A 22,361-nucleotide genomic window follows, 5' to 3' on the forward strand; every position below is an offset into this window, starting at 1 on the left:
TTCATCTTTCAAACGAGATTACAGTGAAGATTAAATGAGATAACTAAGAAACTACTGTGTAAAGTGACAAAATAATGTAATCTTAGCAGCACCTTATTTAATCTGTGCAACAACTCTGTGAAGTAAGTAGAGCTCAGCATCAGTCATTTCTCTGCCATTTATTAACTAAAATCATTGGGAAAGTTATCCATCTCTTCCGCTGTAAAATGATGAGGATCATACCTATTTTATGGGGCTGCTTTTAGGTTCAAATTACAGGCAAGCACTTTGTTAATAGTAAAGCATTACACTAATTGGTTTTACTGTTTTCCAATCACACATGAAATTGATGCAAACAGAATTCTGTAGATTATTTAAATCTTCTGTTGATTAACATGTGATATGCAGTTGAAGTTAAATGTCAGTTGAATCACCAAAACACACACATACTCACCACCCTATCCAAACCTACAAGCCTCCCAGTTTGTCTTCACTATTTTGGTTTAAATTGTTATAAATTCCTAGATGAAAATTTCACTTATCCAAATGAAATAAAAAACATAAAACTCACACCTGTAATCTCAACATTTCAAGAGGCCAAGGCAGGTGGATCACTTGAGGCCAGGAGTTCAAGACCAGTCTGATCAACATGGTGAAACCCTGTCTCTACTAAAAATACAAAAATTAGCCAGGCAGGGTGGCATGTGCCTGTCGTCCCAGCTGCTCGGGAGGCTGAGGCACAAGAATCACTTGAATGTGGGAGGTGCAGGTTGTAGTGACCTGAGATCATGCCACTACACTCCAGCCTGTGAAACAGCATGAGATCATGTCTCAACAAGAAAAAAGAAAAAAATATATATATATATATATGTATAGCAATGTAAGTTATTTAAGAAATTTGGTATGAATGGTCTTCCCTGTGAGCACAGATCATAAAATCATAAATCAAGCAGACAAATAAGTAGTAGTCACTTATATGCTTACACTTGTAACAAAGTAAAAGAAAGGAATTATGAAAGCATATGACAAAGACTAATTTTAAGATATCCTAATTTAAACTGCTTTCTAAAAGTATGTTTACCATTTTACCTGTCACGTAAATAATTTAGAAACATGTTTATAAATTAATGTCCAAATCCACTTAAAAGTTTTGTAATGCAGATCACCCACAACAACAGAGTAAGAATCCTAGCCTATTAAAAAAGCAACACCACCTACATATAATGAAATATTAATACCATCTATGTAACCAAAGTTACACAGTGAATTTGGGCCATCCAACACTTTGGTAAAGTGTTGAATTCATCAAATGAATGTGTAATCATTTACTTACTAATGCCAATATACTTTAGAATAAGGTAATCTGAAGTAGAAGAGACAGAGCTTAGAATTTTAAAAATTTATCTCTTGTTATAAAGCAATGGACTTAAATAAATAAATAAATTAGAAGAACCAGTCACTCAAACCACCAGAGTATTTGACTGAAATGTCACAAACTCTAACTTTCTGATACCCATTCTCCCAAAAATGTGTAACCTCCTGTCGATAGGAACAACCCACTGCAGGGATGTTTCTCGTGGAAAAAGGAAATTTCTTTTGCATTGCTTTCAGACCTAACTGGCTACAAGAAAAACCAAAGGCCATTGCACAATGCTGAAATACTTTTTTCAAATTAAAAAATCTGAAAGTTGCTCTTAAAATCCATCATTTATTTTAAAATATGGATGAACGAGAAATCACAGATTTTCATAAAGTGAATTCTTTTCTGTATCTACAGACACTTCCCAATAAGAAAATCATAAGTAAACAAGTGCTGTTATCAATATTTTTTACAAAAGATGGCATTCTTAGAATTTTTTATTGGCTAGAAGGTTTGCACAAACTAATCTGCCATGAATTTTAAAATACGGGAAGTGGCAAGGAAGAATCTTATGTAAAACACAGAAAACATACAAAACATTTTTAAAACACATAAAAACATATAAAAACATAACTTGTACCTCAGATGATACTGGAGATTGTGGTGACATGTTAGCATTATCATTATCTTGCTAAAACATAAAAATAAAAAGATGAAAGATGAAATTACAATACAAATGATGATTTAAACATATAAAAGGAAAATAAAAATTGTTTTGATCAAATAGTAAAGGAAGAATCTGGAATATACCATCCAGCACACTGACACTCTACATGTAGTCTGTGAACCAGCAGCATAGGGATCCTCTGGGAGTTTAGGAATGCAGAATCTCAGGCCTCACCCAAGACCTAACTCAGAATCTACATTTCAATAAGACCCTTAAGTGGTTTGAAATACAGTACTTTAAAGTTTGAAAGATATTATCTAAATATAATAGCAGTGATGTGTTACAAATCTGAGACACGTAAATTAAGGCATGCAAAATCTCCATTACCCCAAATAACTTTCATCTGAAAATTTATATGTATCTAATATAGACTTATTGATAATTACAAAGAATTTAATTTAATAAAACATTAAATGGTCCATGATTTTTAAATGACTATTCTACTGCCAACGAAATATGAAAATTTTGACATTTAACTTAGAATATGCACTCCACATAGAACATTTATTCATTCATTCAACAAATGATTAATGGCTACCTACTATATGTCAGACACTATGCTAGACACCTAGAGTATTGAAATTTAGTAAAATATCACCCGTTCAAGGACCTTTCAGTCGAGGAGAGAAATAGATTCACATATACAGGTAACACAACACTCTCGGTATACTACAGAACTATGTATGGCATATTATGATGCACAGATAAGGGGCACTTGGGGGAATGATGAAGATGGTGGAGACAGACAAGTTTCCTGAGAAAGTATAGTTCAGTAAAACTGAGTGTTTATTGGAAAAAGAAAGAAGGTAACAACAAGATGAGCGGAGAAGAACCAAGGCATGGAAGCAATAAATGTAAAGATGACTGCAGAAAACCTCTAAGCAGTAAAACTGAGTGTTTACTGGAAAAAGAAAGAAGGTAACAACAAGATGAGAGGAGAAGAACCAAGGCATGGAAGCAATAAATGTAAAGATGACTGCAGAAAACCTCTAAGCAGTTTTGTATTGCTGGAGGGTAAGGTGAAAGAAGAGCAAGTTTTGAATTAAGGTTGATATGGCAAGCAGAGGCTTGATAAAGGAGGATCTAGAATTTGTCTTCTGAGTTGTGGGAAGAAATTAAAGGTTTCTAAGCAAGGGAATGGCCTGATTGTATCTGTGTTCTTTGAAACGACCACTCTGGCCACAGTGAGAATGGACTAGGGAAAGGGAGAAGGGCAAGGAAGCTATTGCAGTAGTATAGGCAAGAAATGGATAAGGGCCTCTGCCAGAGCAGAAACAGTAGAAATAAAAGGCGGATGGATGCAGAATATTTTAGTACAAATAAATAAATCAACAGTAAGTCTTGGCTACTGATTAGATATTGTGAAGCAGGCAAGAGAAAAGTGGGTAGGAGGAGATAGGGAAAATGAAACGTTTTCTGTCAAAGGCAGATGGCAAATATTTTAGGCTTTGTGACAACTACAGTAGTTCCCCCTAATCCATGAGGAACATCTTCCAAGAATCTCAGTGAATGCCTGAAACCACAGATAGTCCCAAACCCTATATAATATATGTGCTATGTTTTTTCCTATACATACATACCTATGATAAAGTTTTATTTATAAGTCAGGTATGATATTAACATCAATAATTAATAATAAAATAGAACAATTATAACAATGTACTATAATAAAAGGTACGTAAATGTGGTTTCTCTCTGCGTCTTATTGTACTGTACTCACCTAATTTTGGACTGTGGTAGACCACAGGTAACTAAAACCTTGGAAAGTGAAATGGAGAATAAAGGAGGACTACTATACTCAAAGTCTGCCACTGTAATGCAAAAGTAGCCATAGGCAAATGAGTATGACTGTTTTCTGATAAAATTTTACTTATAATCACATACAGTAGGCCAAATTTAGCCTCTGGGTTATAATTTGTCAGCCCCTGCTACAGCTGGATGATGGAAAGTGATTCCCATTAACTCAATAGTTCTCAACCTTGGCTGGACATTAAACTCACATCGGAAACATTAAAAACTTCATTGCTCAGTCCATACCACATGCCAATTAAATTATAATACCTAGGGAGTGTGACCCAGGTGACAGTGTTCTCTAAAGCTCACCTGGTACACTAAAAGTGTACAGCCAAAGTTGAGAGGCACTGCACAAACTGTTGGATATTAGTGAAAAAGTGGGTTTAGAAGCAAAAATTTTTAAACTCAGTTTTGAACATATTTAGTCCTAGTGCGTTTAAGAGATATATCCAGCAGAAATTCTAAGCAGGTAGAAAAGACAGATAAAAGATTGCAAGGGCTTGAAACTCAGGGGAGAGGTCTGGACTAGAGACAAATCTGAGAGGCTTCAGCAGGTACACAGGTATTATTCACTGAAGCCTTGACAGCTGGTGAAGACATGCCAGAGACCACACAGTGGGCCATTCTCTGGGAATAATATTTAAAGGGTAAGCTGGGATCTTGTGGAGCTGGTTCAATGGAAAGTTGGGGCGGGTAATATTTACCAAACATACCCATATAATACATGTAATTCAAGCTTGATCTTAAATACTAACGTGAAAATATGACCAGCTATAGCCATAACTGACTTTTATTAATCCCAGTAAATACTACTGAAGAGGCCATGGAGAGAAATCAGCATCTGAGCTGGGGGCAGACCAATCATCTGGCTCTATTCATTATTTTTCCCTGTGTGATTCTATATCCTAAAACTAAAGGCATTTTCAGAAGCCCTGCTAAGTACCCAACATCAAATTAAGTTTCAATCTCTCCAACCAAAAATACACGAAATTTAAGTATTTATGGTGATGAGAATATATCTTTTCAACAACTATAGGTTGCTGCATAGTTTGCACTGGTGCAGTAGAAAGGTTTATGGTAACGCACAAACTGTAGAAGTCTAATTTTAAATTTTAAAATAGTATGTAGAATTTATGGAAGGAGTTCCTAAACAAAGTTCTTGACAATCAGGTTGATTTACAAAGATAAAAGATGTGAAAGACAACACACTTACACTCATGGATTATAGGTCTAAGATGAATAATAAAATTCTAATGCTGAATTATTAGTAATTCCATTCTAAAGGACATATGGAAATTAAATGATTAATAATTGTATGATGATACACAGATGTTTTTATTGTTGGAAAAATAAAATGCATTAAATCAATAACAAACTGAAAAATGGACTGCATTTTATCTTCACTGAGCCAACTTCATATGATAATTAAACATTTCAAATAACGATTAATATTAACCTCTTTTCTCACCTCATCATTTTCATTGCCACTTGAACTCTTCCTCATTGATTTATACTGAAAAAAAATTTAAAACACATAATTTATTTTCCTTTGAACATATAAATTCTCTAGTAAATTACGTATGAGGTTCTTTCCTGTTTTGGTAGCTTTATTAAATTACCTGATATCAAATTTAAGTATATAACAAGTATAAAAATCATCCTACCACTAATAACTAACATATATAATGCTCTCCATGTGCAAGGCATTGTTATAACAAGTACTTTACACAGATCAAGTAACATTTCTTTCCTAAGCCAAACTATTTCCCATTCATTAAGGTGTGCAATCTGAGAGTTGTCTTAGAATTTTCCTTTTCCTTAATTTAGTATATCCAACATGTCATCAAGTCAATTCTTTTTTGTAATCTCTCTCAGACTTACCTCTTCAGAATTCTCACAACTACCACCCTTTTCCAGGCCCTCGTTATCTTACACCTGGTCTGTAATCTCACCATTCTAAGATGTCATCTATTATTAAGAAACCTACTGCTTTCAGCTTAAAAAAACACTACATTAAATGTATCTATTGATTGTTTAATAATTATAATGATGATGAAAGTTAATGTTTGCATTAGTGCTTGGTATATGCCAGGAACTGACTTAAATGTCTTTACATATATTTACCCATTTAATCTTCTTAACAACCCTACTACATAAGAACTATGTTTACATGTAAAAAAATACTTCTGGCCGGGCACGGTGGCTCAAGCCTGTAATCCCACCACTTTGGGAGGACGAGGCGGGTGGATCACAAGGTCAAGAGATCGAGACCATCCTGGTCAACATGGTGAAACCCCGTCTCTACTAAAAAATATACAAAAAATTAGCTGGGCATGGCGGCGCGTGCCTGTAATCCCAGCTACTCAGGAGGCTGAGGCAGGAGAATTGCCTGAACCCAGGAGACGGAGGTTGCCATGAGCCGAGATCGTACCATTGCACTCCAGCCTGGGTAACAAGCGTGAAACTCGGTCTCAAAAAAAAAAAATACTTCTTAGGATCAAGAAAATACAATATGACAATTACTGGAATTCTCACTTCTGATTCCTCTTCACTGCAAATGATCCTGCAAATCAGTGGCAGATTAACCTTCCATTTACAGCTCATGGCTGTGCTGTTGAAAAACCTACTAACTTTTGGATTATGTCCAAACTTCTTTGCCTGGCATTCAAGGTTCTATTTGATGGTCCCCTTTACATATGCAGCATTATCTTCCATAACCCTTGAAAAAATAGATAACTGACCTGATAACCACAAACTGGGGGGTGAGCTGTATTAGGAATAATAAATACAAGACATATTGTTCCTCCACTGTCTCTCCTATGACAACTATCACTAATCTAGCAGCATGCTCTTTCCAGGTGGTCTCATACAGAACCTCAATATGCCTTCAACCCAGTGTGCCAGAAAGCCACTAAATGAAATTGGCTTATGTGAAAAAATCCTATTTATCAGGCAAGACAATCACTGAAGTCACTTATTTTATTTTTGGTTTTAATCTGTATGTCAATGAAACAGTGATATTTGAGTGAATATGCTAATATTTATTAAGTGGTTCCTCTGTGGCAAGCGTAATTCTAAGCACTTTTATTATTAAATAATTCAATAGTTCTAACAATCACATGAAGGAAAGTACAGGCACATCTCATCTTATTGAGTTTTGCTTTACTGCACTTCACAGATACAATATTTTTTTTTTACAAACTGAGGGTTTGTGGACTCCTGATGGTGGCCACTGAGCAGACCAGATTCTGCTCACTCAAAAGCCTTACTCCACTTCCTTAGCAACCACATCCAACAAACCCAGTATGGCTGGGACTGAGAAATCTGCTAAGTCAAAATTGAAGAAGACAAAAACACAAGAAAAAAAATCCACTGCCTTCCAAAAAAATGACCAAACAGGAGAAGCAAGCAGGCGAATCATAATGAGGTATACATAATGAAAATGAATTGTATCTTGCATAAGCATTGTCTTCTTATTTTACTTCTTTTGGCTGATTAACTTTGAAAGAAACAAAGAGGTTGGATCAAGTTTAAATTACTATACTGCTCCTCTCACATCAAAGAATCAAGAGCTACTGAAAATGAAGACTGCTCCTGCCTCTCCCATCTGCGTGGCTGGCTGGCAGATAAGGAAAAGAATTTGAATGTTGGTGAAGCAGGGTGGAATGACAGGGAAAGCTAGAGTAAAACCAAGCTGGCCCAAGGTCTCTGGAAAGCTATAAAATTCAGTTTAATCAGAGTATCAATTTCTTTGCTCCAGTGATTTTATTTATTGGGATATATAATTTTGTAAATGTGCAAATACAAAGTTTCAAAATCTGCAGAAAAGGTTTGTGGCAACCCTGTATCAAGCAAGTCTATTGGTACAATTTTTCCAATAGCACATACTCACTTCATGTCTGTCAAATTTGGGGAATTTTCACAGTATTTCAAACTTTTTCATTATTATCATATCTGTTATGGTGATCTGTGATCAGTGATCTTTGATGTTACTATTGTAATTTTTAAGGGGTGACTCAAACAACACCCATATAGGAAAGCAAACTTAATCAATACATGTTGTGTGTGTTCTGACTGGTCCACTAACCAGTTGTTCCCTATCTCCTATTCCCTGACACACAACAATATGGTAATTAGGCCAATAAATAATCCCACAATGGCCTCTAAGTGTTCAAGTGAAAGGAAGAATATGTCTTTCACTTTAAATAAAAACCTTGAAATGATTAAGGTTAGTGAGGAAGACATGTATAAAGCAGAGATAGGGTGAAGCTAGGCCTCTTGTTCCAATTAACTAAGCTGTGAATGCAAACAACTGTTGAAGAAAATTAAAAGTGCTACTCATTCCAGTGAACATAACAAAAATAAGAAAGTGAAACAGCCTTATTGCTGATATGGACAAAGTTTGAGTGGTCTGGATAGAATAGCAAACCAGCCACAACATTCCCCTAAGACAAAGCCTAGTCCAGAGCAAGGCCCTAACTCTCTTCAATCCTATGAAGTCAAGGCGACGAAGCTTCAGAAGAAAAGTTGGAAGCTGCAGAGGTTGGTTCATGAGATTGAAGGAAAAGAAGCTGACTGCATAACATAAAAGTGCAAGGTGAAGTAGCAAGTGCTGATGTAGAAGCTGAAGCAAGTTATACAGAAGATCTAGCTACCTAAGACAATTGATGAAGGTGCCTACAGTAAACAACAAATCTATGTAGACAAAACAGACTTCTATTGGAAGAATATGACATCTAGGACTGTTGTATAAGGAGAAGTCAATGCTTCATTCAAAGCTTCAAAGCTTCAAAGCTCCAAAGAACAGGCTGACTCTTGTTAAGGGCTAATGAAGCTGCTGACTCTAAACTGAAGCCAGTGTTCATTTAACCATTCCAAAAATCCTAGGGCCCTTAAGAATTATGCTAAATCTATTCTTCCTGTGCTTTATAAATAGAACCACAAAGGATGACAGCACATCTGTTTACAGAGTGGTTTACTCTATGTGTTAAGCCCACTATCAAGCTCAGAAAAAGATTTCTTTCAAAACATTACTACTTATTTACAATGAGTCTGGTCAACCAAGAGTTCTGATGAAGATGTTCAAAGAGGTCAATGCTGTTTTCATGCATAACATCCATTCTGCAGTCCATGGATCAAGGAGTAATACCAACTTTCAAGTTTTACTATTTAAGTAATAACATATAAAGCTATTGCGGCCATAGATAGTGATTCTTCTGATGGGCCTCAGCAAAGTATACTGAAAACCTCTGCAAATGAGTCATCATTCTAGATGCCATTAAGAACATTTGTGATTTATGGGAGGAGGCCAAAATGTCAACATTAACGAGTTTGGAAGAAATTCATTGTAATCTTCATGGATGATTTTGAGGGGCTCAAGACATCAGTGGAGGAAGTAACTATAGATGAGGTAGAAACAGCAGGAGAACTACAAGTAGAGCTTTTTTTTGGAACACGGTCTCACTTTGTCACCCCGGCTAGAGTACAGTGGTATGATCTCAGCTCACTGCAGCCTTGACCTCGTGGGCTCTAACGATCCTCTTGCCTCTACCCCCCTCAAGTAGATGAGGCTACAAAAAGAATTTTGAAAACTACACAAACAAATGGAAATTAAACAATATGCCCTGAAGTACCAGTGGGTCAATGAAGAAATTAAGAAGGAAATTAAAAATTTTCTTAAAACAAATGATAATACAACATGCCAAAACCTATGGGATAGAGCAAAACCATTATTAAGAGGAAAATGTATAGCTATAAATGCCTACATCAAAAAAGAAGAAAAACCTCAAATAAATAACATACTGATTCATCTTAGAGAACCAGAAAAAGAAGAGCAAACCAAACCCAAAGTTAGTAAAACAAAAGAAACAGCCAGGTGTCATGGCTCACACCTGTAATCCCAACACTTTGGGAGAGTGAGGTGGGCAGATCACTTGAGCCAAAGAGCTCAAGACCAGCCTGGGCAACATGGCAAAACCCTATCTCTACAAAAAATACAAAAATTAGCTGGGTGCGGTGGTGCCTGTAGTCCCAGCTACTCGGGAGGCTGAGAGGTGTAAGAATGACTTGACCCTGGGAAGTCAAGGTTGCAGTAAGCCATGACACTACTGCACTTCAGCCTGAGAGAAAGAGTGAGACTCTGACTCAAACTAACAAACAATAACAAAAGAAATAATAAAAATCAGAGCAGAAATAAATTTGAAATGAACAAAACAAAATATGAAAGATCAAGGAAACAAAAATATGGTTTATTGAGATGATAAACAAAATTGACAAACCTTTTGTCAGATTAAGAAAAAAGAGAGGGAGAAGAGCAAATAAATAAAATCAGAGATAGAGCCAGGCGCGGTGGCTCAAGCCTGTAATCCCAGCACTTTGGGAGGCCGAGGCGGGTGGATCACGAGGTCAAGAGATCGAGACCACCCTGGTCAACATGGTGAAACCCTGTCTCTACTAAAAATACAAAAAATCAGCTGGACATGGTGGTGTGTGCCTATAATCCCAGCTACTCAGGAGGCTGAGGCAGGAGAATTGCCTGAACCCAGGAGACAGAGGTTGCGGTGAGCCGAGATCGCGCCATTGCACTCCAGCCTGGGTAACAAGAGCGAAACTCCGTCTCAAAAAAAAAAAAAAAAAAATCAGAGATAGAAAAGGAGACATTACAACTGATATCGTAGAAATTCGAAGGGTCACTACTGGCTACTATAAGCAACTATGTGCCAATAAATTGGAAAACTTAGAGGAGAAGGACAAATTCCTAGACACATAAAACCTAGCAAGATTGGATCATGAAGAAATCCAAAACCTGAATAGACCAATAACAAGCAATGAGATTAAATATGTAATAAACAGTCTTCCAGTAAAGAAAAGTGTGGAACCTGATGGCTTCACTGCTGAATTCTACCAAAAACTGAAGAAAACCTAATACCAGTTCTACTCAAAGTATTCCAAAAAATTTGAAGAGGAGGGAATACTGCCAAACTGATTCTACAAGGCCAGTATTACCTAATACTAAAACCAGACAAAGACAAATCCAAAATAGAAAACTATAGGCCAAAATGTCTGATAAATATGGATATAAAATCTTCAACAAAATAGTAGCAATCTGAATTCAACAACATATTAAAAAGACCATTTATCATGACCAAGTGGTATTTATTCCAGGGATGCAAGTATGGTTCAACATAAGCAAATCAATTATTGTGATACATCATATCAACAGAATAAAGGACAAAAACCATATGACCATTCCAAATGATCCTGGACAAACATTTGATAAACTCCAACATTCCTTCACGATAAAAACCCTCTGATATGGTTTGGCACCCAAATCTCATCTTAAGTTGTAACTCACACAATTCCCATGTGTCATGGGAGATACCAGTGAGAGATAACAGTGGGAGGTAATTGAATCATGGGGGCAGGTCTTTCCCATGTTGTTCTTATGACAGTGAATAAGTCTCACAAGATCTGATAGCTTTAAAAAGAGGAGTTTCCCTGCACAAGCTCTCTTCCCTTGTCTGCCACCACGTGAGACATGCCTTTCACCTTCCACCATGATTGTGAGGCCTCCTCAGTCACGTGGAACTGTACGTCCAATAAACCTCTTTATTTTGTAAATTGCCCAGTCTTGTGTATGTCTTTATAAGCAACATGAAAATGGACTAATATACTCTCAAAAAATGGGGTATAGAAGAAATAGATGTCAACATAATAAAAGCCAAAACTCATAGCCTTTCCCCTAAGATCTAAAAGATGGCAGGGATGCACACTGTCACCACTGTTATTCAAAATAGTACTGGAAGTCCTACCTAGAGGAATTAGAAAAGAGAAAGAAATAAAGGGCATCCAAATTGGAAAGGAAGAAGTCGAATTATCCTTGTCTACAGATAATATAATCTTGTATCTGGAAAAATCTAGACTCTATCAAAAAAACCAATAGAACTGATAAACAAATTATGTAAAATTGCAGGATACAAAATCAACATACAAAAGTCAGTAGCATTTCTACATGCCAACAGTGAACAATCTAAAAAAAAATTTTTTTTAAGTAATCCCATTTACAATACTCACAAATAAAATTAAATACCTAGGAATTAACCAAAGAAGTAAAAGATCTCTACAATGAAAACTGTAAAACACTGCTGGAAGAAATTGAAGAGGACACACAAATATGGAAATATATTCCACATTCATGGATTGGAAGAAACAATGTTGTTAAAATGTCCATACTACTCAGAGCAATCTATAGATTCAATACAATCCCTATCAAAATACCAATGGCATTAATCACAGACATAGAAAAATCAAGCCTAAAATTTAGACAAAACCACAAAAGACCAAGAATAGCCAAAGCTATTCTGGGAATAAGGAACAAAACCGGAGGAATCACATTACCTGACTTCAAATTATACTACAGATTTGTAGTAACCAAAACATTATGGTACTGGCATTAAAAGAGACATGCAGACCAATGGGACAGAACAGAGAATGCAGAAACAACACCACACACCTACAGTGAACTCATTTTCAACAAAGGTGCAAGAACATACACTGGGGAAAAGACAATCTCTTCAGCAAATGATGCTGGGAAACTGGATAACCATATGCAGAAGGAATGAAACTAGACCCCTATCTGTTACCGTATACAAAAATCAAATCAAAATGGATTAAGGACTTAAATCTAAGACTTCAATCTATAAAACTACTGTAAGAAAACATTGGGGGAAATCTCCAAGATACTGGTCTGGGCAAAAATTTCTTGAGCAATACCCCATAAGCGCAGGCAACCAAAGCAAACATGGAGAAATGGGATCACATCAAGTTAAAAAGCTTCTGCACAGCAAAGAAAACAAGAAAGTGAAGGGACAACCCACAAAATAGGAGGAAATATCTGCAAACTACCCACCTGACATGGAATTAATAACCAGAATATAAGGAGCTCAAGAGATCTATATAAGAAAAAATCTAATAACTAGATTAAAATATGAGCAAAAGATGTGAATAGACATTTCTGAATAGAAGATATACAGATGTCAAACTGGCATATGAAAAGGTGCTCAGCATCACTGATCATCAGAGAAATGCAAATCAAAACTATAATGAGATATCATCTCACCCCAGTTAAAGTGGCTTTTAACCAAAAGCTAGTCAATAACATGCTGGTGAGGATGTGGAGAAAAAGAAACCCTCGTACACTGTTGTTGGGAATGTAAATTAGTAAAATCAATATGGAGAACAGTTTGGAGGCTCCTCAGAAAACTAAAAATAGAGCTACCATACAATCCAGCAACCATACTACTGGGTATATACCCCAAAGAAAGGAAATCAGTATATCAAAGAGATAGCTGCACTTCCATGTTTATGGCAACACTATTCACAATAGCCAAGATTTGGAAGCAACCTAAGTGTCCATCAACAGAAGAATGGATAAAGAAAATGTGGTACACATACACGCTGGAGTACAGTTCAGCCATAAAGAAGGAGAGTCTATCATTTGCAATATGGACTGAAATGCAGGTCATGGTAAGTGAAATAAGCCAGGCACAGAAAGACAAACACCACATGTTCTCACTTACTTATAGGATATAAAAATCAAAACAATTAAACTCATGAAGAGAGAGAGTAGAAGGATGGTTATCAAAGGCTGGGGAAGGGTAGTGGGGAAGTAGAGGGTAAGTGAGGATGGTTAATGGGTACCAAAAAATAGAAATAATAAATAAGACCTAGTATTTGACAGTGCAACGGGGTGACTGTAGTCAATAAATCAGGCTGGGCACAGTGGCTCACGCCATTTTGGGAGGCCGAAGAGGGTGCATCACAAGGTCAGGAGATCAAGACCATCCTGGCCAACATGGTGAAACCGCGTCTCTACTAAAAATGCAAAAAATTAGCTGGGCATGGTGGTGTGTGCCTGTAATCCCTATTACTCAGGAGACTAAGGAAGGAGAATTGCCTCAACCAGGGAGTCGGAGGTTGCAGTGAGCCAAGATCACACTCCAGCCTGTGCAACAGAGTGAGACTCTGTCTCAAAATAAATAAATAAAAAAAATAAAATAATAATTATTTAATCATACATCTTAAAATAACTAAAAAAGTATAATTTGATCATAACACAAATGATAAATGCTTAAAAGAACAGATATGCCATTCTCCATGTGATTACACATCGTATGCCTTTCAAAATATCTCATGTACCCCATAAATATATACATCTACTATGAACCCACAAAAATTAAAAATTTAAAATAAAAAACATGTTTAATAAAATACTTCCTGACATAATGAATTTCACTGAAATATAGTTATTTTATTTTGGCTATAAGAACACTAAATTTTATATACTAGAATAGTAATCTATATACAATAGTGGCCTGGGAATTTTTTAAGAGTTGATGTAACTTTCCTACCATGATTTACTTACCAACTTAACCTGACCCAATTTGTCTTCTTGCTCAGATAATCTAGCCAATATGTTGAAACAGTTTTACTTAATTTCAGGCCCTTACCTGGAAAAAAAAAACTATCCAAAACTAGCCTTGGAAACTAAGAAGAAATAGAGTTGGATTTCTTACACACACACACTCAATAAATACACTGAATAACCATGACAAATAATTTGCCATGAGACAGAAACAAAGAAATCCTGTGTCTCAGTCATTTTTATGTATTAGGCTAAAGTTGCACAAAAGTTCTGTACATGTTATAACATAGCGAAACCTAAAAGAGCCACCACTGAACAAGCTCAGTGATAATCTGATACAAACCTCGAGTGTAGTGTATTTTACTATTTAATGATCCAGATTAACATCAATAATACAACCTACCAATAGCCCTTTCAATTATTAGGAGATAGGTGATTAAGAGAAATTTCCTTTTTGGAAAAAGTCACTTCATAGAAGCTGCTGACATTTTAGTCATGAAAATACTGACAATTCTGAATAATAGTGTTGATTTAATTTAGGAAATTATATGACAATTTTATATTTTCTTGACATCTTAGGAAAAAAACTAGTGACATACTCATTTTACTATGTCCTAATACTGACATCTTTTGACGATTTAAGAGAACTACACATCTTTTTTTTTTTTTTTTTTGAGACGGAGTTTCGCTCTTGTTACCCAGGCTGGAGTGCAATGGCACGATCTCGGCTCACCGCAGCCTCCACCTTCTGGGTTCAGGCAATTCTCCTGCCTCAGCCTCCTGAGTAGCTGGGATTACAGGCACGCGCCACCATGCCCAGCTAATTTTTTGTATTTTGAGTAGAGATGGGGTTTCACCATGTTGACCAGGATGGTCTCCGATCTCTTGTCCTCGTGATCCACCCGCCTAAACTTCCCAGTGACTGAAGCTTATCTTTGCACCTACTCTATTAAGGAAAAAATGAACATTTGTTGAATGATGATCATGTAATGTGCACTTCAAATATTATCTCATTTAATCTCCTTTAATAACTTTATAACTAATTTATAGACGGTATGTTTATTTTATAAAAAATAAAATACCAATGAATGATGCTATTAAACCAAATAATTATGTTTTTAAAATGCTCACTGTGGCCTCTATTAAGACATCTTGAAAGGTCCACTTAAGTTACTGTAAAATATTTTTTTAAAACAGTAAAAGTGGACCCGAAATGTCAGTAATCTCAGCACTTCGGGGGGCAGGTGGGAGAATCGCTTGAAGCCAGGAATTCAAGACCAGACGGGACAACATGGTAAGACCTCGTCTCTATAAAAAATTTAAAATTGTGCAGGGCACTGGGGGAAATGCCTGTAGTTCTAGCTACTGGGGAGGCTGAGACAGGACGATCACGTGAGCCCAGAGGATGGCCTGAGCCTAGGCATTTGAGGCTGCTGTGTGCTATGATCATGCCATTGCACTGCAGTCTGGGCAACAGAGAGAGACTCTGTCTCAAAAAAAAGAGAAAGAAAGAGAGAGAAAAAACAATTAAAAACCAGTAAAACTGTGTTTGTTTGACAGAGAGAAACTTTGTCTCAAAAAAGGAAGAAAAAAAGAAGGAAAGAAAGATGAAAGAAAGGAAAGGAAAGGAAGAAAAAGAAAGAAAAAAAGAGAGAGAAAGAAAGAAAGAAAGAAAGAAAGAAAGAAAGAAAGAAAGAAAGAAAGATTAAAATCCAGTGAAATTGTGTTTGTTTGACCATGTTTGTTCATTTGATATTAGGCTAAACACAGTAGATAAAGAGGCAAGATAGCACAGGCTTTGGGTTCATCTCAACTTTGCTACTTATTACTAAAGTGACCTGAAGAATATTAGTTTGCATCTCTGTGCCTTAATTTCATCATTTGTAAAACAGAAATAATCATAACTATGCTCACATCGTAGGATTGTTATGAAGAGTAAATGAGTTGACCTTTACGTAAAGTCTTAGGACGGTGCCTGGCACGTAGTAAGTGCTATGCAAGTGTTTTGACAAATAGTCAGAATTGGTATTGTTACTATGAGAAAGGAAAACTGGTTTTGCTATACTACAATACTGGTAGTATACTAGGAATTTGTATTGTTATACTACAATAAAGGAGATTGAATAAATATCAAACTTCTTTTATTATTTTGAAATACGACTAAAATTTCACCCATATCATCAATCATTCACTAAGTTTTATCAACAAGCAAATTTTATTCAGTGTCTTTGACCAAGGTCTGATGAATTAAAAAGGGAATCTTTAAAATAATGCTAGAATGTAAAAACAAGTACAGATGAATAAAGGGTTGGGGTAAATAAACTTTCAATGTTATTGGCCAGGGAGGGTTCTACTTAGAATGTCCTTCCCCTTTTCCTCATGTCTTTTGTTTCTTCATTATCTCTCATATTGACCAAGTAATGTCAGACTCATTAAAAGGACTCAGTATTTATTTGTTGAAGGCTTAAATTTATCACAGATTCACTAAGACATGTAACATTTTTGTTTTAGTCATATGATACTATTTCCAAATGTATGTTACACATCTGCATATAGAAACAAATAAATGTGCATACAGACTTACTTCTACCAGAGGAAAACAGAAAACATAATCCTATTTATTAGTGATATAAACTTGAAATGACCTACAATGTAGACTAGTACTATGTGTTTAGATAAAATTACTATTATCATCTAATAATAATTAGGCTTTTGGAAATATAAAAGGTGTTCAAAGACAACAAAATTTGCTATTCATGGAGCAAAAGCTTGTTTGTACCCTTCATTTGAGTCCAGAAATGAATTCTGGCTAGTATTGAAAATTATTCTGAATTCTAATGATTGGCTTCTAAAGACCTTAAACACAAATGGACAATAATACAATATTTACAAAGGTGTACACAGTAAAATTTCATTAAAACTCTGCTAACTAGAAATTTGGGATAATTCAGATGATCTGAGATTTTATTTTTGCTAAAAGACCCTCAAGCAATCTAAGGTAACAAGAAGAAAAAAATTGAAAAATCTGCCCTCAAGCATTTTTAGAACTACATAAACAGCACTTATTTACATAGGAACAATTAAATGATAATTGTAAATATCTGTCAACTATTTATTGAAACAAATCCAATGAAAGACTTTTCCAAAACAATTCTTTCAAAACATACTACATATTGCTACAACTAGAAGTGCAGCAAACATTCATCTATCTTGTAAAGTATTTGGTAAATTTATATTTGTAAAATATAAATTATGATTATAATTTATATTGATCTACTCAATTATTCTGAACTAGCGAAGGCTTATGGATATAATTAGATTGTATTACCACATACATGTGAGAAATCAAAATAACACATTTACTACATTTAACTAGAGAGTTACAGTCTGCCTTATTAACTCAAAACAAAACTGACAAAATAAAAACTAATAATTACAAAGTAAATTTAAAAACTTTAATATAGAGTACCTTCAAATAGTCTTTTCTAATCTGTTTACTCCGCCTCCTTTCTTCACTCTGCCAGATTATAGGGTGAGATTCTGGCCACGGTTGTTCATCTATTTGATCCTTCTGATTTTCTAAGGGCTGTAAGGAGACAATTACTGTTAACTAAATAAACGAGAACAAAATAATGGATATAATAGTAATTTAATTTCTTCTTACCTGCCATGTAAGGGGTGATAATGGTGAATTAACTTCATCTGCTGAGACACTAAAAAATTAAAGATGACTTAATACATTAAAATATTTAGAATACATTCTTAAATATATATTATGAACATTATTATGTATTCTTTAAAAAAAATTGTAAATAATGTACCCATGTCTACACTTTGGCCTAATTACATAAAACTTAAAATCGACAGAAACATATTTAATTTTCTAATACCTCTTGCTCCATAGGAAACATCAAAATGGGTTTATTCTATGTATACCCTATGCATAGGTCTACTCTAAGGAATTCCCAGAGGCTAAAATACTGAAATATCTAAAGACAGGATATTTATTATATTAAAATAATTAACAAAAACTAATAATTTATTTTGTCTAAATGCCAAAGAGCTCAAGGGAATAATTCTTTTTGCCTACAGAATTACTGATCATGGGCCTCAACCTGTTCATACTAACCAAACAGGGGCTATGAAGGAAATTATTTTCATCTAATATTTTGTTGTTGTTGAGATAAGACAGACTATGCATTCTGTTGTTAGATGGCAATTTTGATCAAGGAGTTCCTTTGGAAAATTATATAAACAAAATGTCCTCTGAAGCTGCTATAACTTAACACTATTGTGGAACTTCTGTGTAGCACAATAACAAAAAAATATAAAAATTAGAGATAAAGAATCCAATTTTTATAATTTATAGAACACATGATTATCCAAAAGAAAAAGATAAAAAAAATATCATTACAAGAGGTAAGGTTACTAAAGAAAAACATACAAAAGTTAATAGCTTTCCTACACATCAACTATAATGAGTTAAAAGATATTAGGAAAAATACTATTCATAAAAGGAAAGAAAAGTATAAAATACCTAGGAAGAAACTTAACTGTACTTCTACAAGATGTACATAAAAAAACTACAAATGTCTAGTAAGAGACTTGAATAACCAAAAGGTTTTTGGATAGGTTAAGTATTACAGGTATAACTTCTCTTTCAACTTAATTAATAACTGAAATGAACTCTAATAATAATTTTTTAAACTCAAGAAGTATTTTTTGATTTGTTTTAGAAATTTGACAACAAGGTGAAACCACGTCTCTACTAAGTAGTTTCAAAGTTAATTTGGAAGAATGGATAATCAGGAAGAGAAAAGTTACATTAATAGGGCCGGGCGTGGTGGCTCACACTTGTAACCAAGCACTTTGGAGGCCAAGGTGGGCAGATCACCTGAGGTCGGAAGTTCAAGACCAGCCTGACCAACATGGTGAAACCCCGTCTTTAAAAAAAAAAAAAGAAAAGTTACATTAATAAAGGGGACTTCTCCACCCTCCCTTTCTACTAGCTCCAGAATCTACAGACTTTTCAATGGAAGAGGAGTACAGGACCACAAGTACTACAACTTCTGAAAAAAATGACATTTAAAATCATTGTGAAAGTAATGGCTTATATAACAAGTAGTAGGGAGACAACTGATTGACCACTTGTAAAATATACTCACAAAGAAAGAACAAAAAAGGGGAAGGAGGAGACATGGTAAGAAAAAGGTAGAGGAGGGAGGAAGAAAACTAGATTCCTTACCTGATACCAAATATCAAAATGAAGGGTTAAAAGATTTAAATATAAAGAAGAAATAAGAAAAGTATCAAAAAATACAGGCAGTAATTTTTAAAATATTGGAATAGAGAGAGCCTATGGGAGAAACAATCAAAATTAAATACTAACAAATACGAACACATAAAATGTAGAAACTAGACTTTGCTCGCGACCAAGATAGATTAACAGTGACCAGATTTATATCCTGACTGAAAAAACTATAAGAATGGCAAAATACATAAAATTACTCCTTCTATGACATTGAATATCAGGCAAAAAGTGACATTATCCTTTAGAGATGAGTAACAAGTTGAATTCTGGAACTGAGCCAAGTTGCTGAATGAAAAGAGTTTCCAGCCCACAGCCTAGGAGGAAAAATCAAAGCAGAGTCTAGCAGGCCCAGAATTCAGGAGACAGAGCTGGAGCTAGGGAGAAAAGGGCAGAGTGAGTTCACAGCACACAGCAACAAAGAAAAGGGCAATGCACAGAGAAAGGAAAGAGATCTTCAGAGGCATCCCTCAAATTTTCATCTGAGTGTACTGATCATCGAACATGTATGTGAGGAAACTACCCTAGGCAGAAGGATGAAATTACCCCCAACGATTAGAGGGAATAATTCCCAGATTCTCAGAGGACCAGGAGTAGTACCAAGTCCCACCAGCTAGACTGGAAAACCTCATAATTCACAGAACATCCAGTAGAGAAAGGTCTTGCCTCATTAAGGGGACGAATTTTTTCCTAGACTAAATGCAGCACTGGCCCCACATAAAAAAATTATAAAACCAGGCCGGGCGCGGTGGCTCACGCCTATAATCCCAGCACTTTGGGAGGTCGAGGCAGGTGGATCACGAGGTCAAGAGATCAAGACCATCCTGATCAACAAGGTGAAACCCCATCTCTACTAAAAATACAAAAATTAGCTGAGCATGGTGGTGCGCGCCTGTAATCCCAGCTACTCGGGCGGCTGAGGCAGGAGAATTGCCTGAACCCAGAAGGCGGAGGTTGTGGTGAGCCGAGATCACTCCATTGCACTCCAGCCTGGGTAACAAGAGCAAAACTCCGTCTCAGGAAAAAAAAAAATTATAAAACCAAGTCCTAAAATATCAAATTATTTCCCAGTAATTTAACCACATCCCAGAACACAAGTCAAAAATATGTACAATAATATTACAATATCCACACTCAAGAAAGTAAAGTACTCAATGTCTGCCATTCAATCAAAAATTCAACCAAGCAATGTTCAGGAAGCTAAAGGAAAAGACTGAACATGGTAAATACAGACATAATCAAACTTCTAGAAATAAAAAGTACAACATCTGACATTAAAATAAACTGGGTGGAATTAACTACAGATAAGACATTTCACAAGAAATGACTAGTAAACACAAAAGCAAAGCAGAAAGAGTAGCCAAAACCCAACACTGACAGAAAAATATTTAAGAATGAAAAGACCATCAGCGTTCTGTGGCAAACTTCAAGTGGCCTAATATATGCACATATAATTGGAGTTACATAACAGAAGAGGTCAAATGATAGAAAACATATTTGAAGAAATAAGGCCCCCAAAACCTCAAATTTCATGAAAATAAACCCACAAATTCAAGAAGCTCAATGAACTCCAAAGGAAAGTAACATGAAGAAGACTACACCAAGATATATCATCATCAAATTACTTAAAATAAGTGATAAAGAAAAAATGTTATAAACACCTAGAGGAAAAAGGGCACACTAGACACAGTAAAACAAAGAATATTCTCATAGAGAACAATACAATCCAGAGGATGGTGGAGAAACCTCTTTAAGGTACTCAAAGAAAACGAAAATGTCAACCTAAAATTTTCTATGAGCCAAAATATCTTTCAAAAATGAAGGTGAGCTGGGCACGGTAGCTCATGTCTGTAATCCCAACACGTTGGGAGGCCAAAGAAGGAGGATTCCTTGAGGCCAAGAGTTCAAAACCAGACTAGGCAACATAGTGAGACCCTGTCTCTACCAAAAAAAAATTCTTTTAAGTTGGCTAGGTGTGATGACACATGACTGTAGTCCCAGCTTCTTGGGAGGCTGAGCGGTAGGAGGAGCCTTTGAGCCCAGGAGGTTGAAGCTGCAGTGAACTGTGATGGTGCCACTTCACTCTACCCTGGGACTGGAGCAAGACTCTGTTTCTTTAAAAAAAAAATGTTTTTTAAGACTTTTTCAGACATACAAAAGCTAAAAAGCATTCAATCAACAGACTAGTAGTAAAATTATGTTAAAGTCTCTTTTAGGCAGGACGAAAATGATGTACATGTAAATACGAATCTACGCAAAAAAATAAAGGGCACTGGAGATAGTAACTAAGGGTTTAACACATAAAAGCATTATTCTAATTATTTAAATGTTCTTAAGAAATAACTGTTTAAAGCAAAAATAGTAACAATTTGTTATGTTATATATAACAGATATATAAAAGTAAAATGTATGACAACACACTAAGGCTAAAAAGGAAGAAATATAAGTATACTGTTGTAAGGTTCTTACATGATACATGAAACAGCATGATAGCACTTGAAGATAGACTGTGACAACCTAAATATCATACTTTAACCCCTAAAACAACCACTAACATAACAAAAAGCAAATATGCTCACAAAAGAAATGAGCAAAAATTTTAAAATATAATTCAAAAGACAACAGAGAAGGAGGAAAAACAAAAAGGATGGAACAGAAAGAAAATATACAGCAAACCTCAAAGTATCATTAATTACAAAAATTTAATGATTTTTAACACTGCAATTAAAAGGTAGATTGTCAGATTCAATAAAAAACAGGAAGATACTAA

At 35.4% G+C, this 22,361-nt stretch overlaps 1 protein-coding gene and 1 non-coding gene across 10 annotated transcripts in view; both read right to left on the bottom strand.

Moving 5' to 3' along the window:
- LRCH2 (leucine rich repeats and calponin homology domain containing 2) overlaps positions 1-22,361 on the bottom strand; it is a 113,124-nt gene that overhangs the window by 10,010 nt on the left and 80,753 nt on the right. For 5 of the 9 annotated variants that reach the window (XM_078363116.1, XM_078363113.1, XM_078363111.1 and 2 more), the window contains 4 exons: positions 17,948-17,996; positions 17,753-17,869; positions 5,329-5,373; positions 1,980-2,030 (listed from right to left, as the gene is read on the bottom strand). In XM_078363116.1, the coding sequence (XP_078219242.1) occupies positions 1,980-2,030; positions 5,329-5,373; positions 17,753-17,869; positions 17,948-17,996 (262 nt within the window). The remainder of the gene's footprint in view (positions 1-1,979; positions 2,031-5,328; positions 5,374-17,752; positions 17,870-17,947; positions 17,997-22,361) is intronic. The other 4 variants (XM_078363118.1, XM_078363115.1, XM_078363112.1 and 1 more) reach the window with 1 other exon arrangement.
- Positions 1,507-1,635, bottom strand: LOC118150832 (small nucleolar RNA SNORA35). The gene has a single exon (XR_004738963.1). It is a non-coding gene; the product is annotated as a small nucleolar RNA SNORA35 (small nucleolar RNA).

The sequence above is a fragment of the Callithrix jacchus genome, chromosome X (genome assembly GCF_049354715.1).
Source record: "Callithrix jacchus isolate 240 chromosome X, calJac240_pri, whole genome shotgun sequence".
Lineage (NCBI taxonomy): Eukaryota > Metazoa > Chordata > Mammalia > Primates > Cebidae > Callithrix > Callithrix jacchus.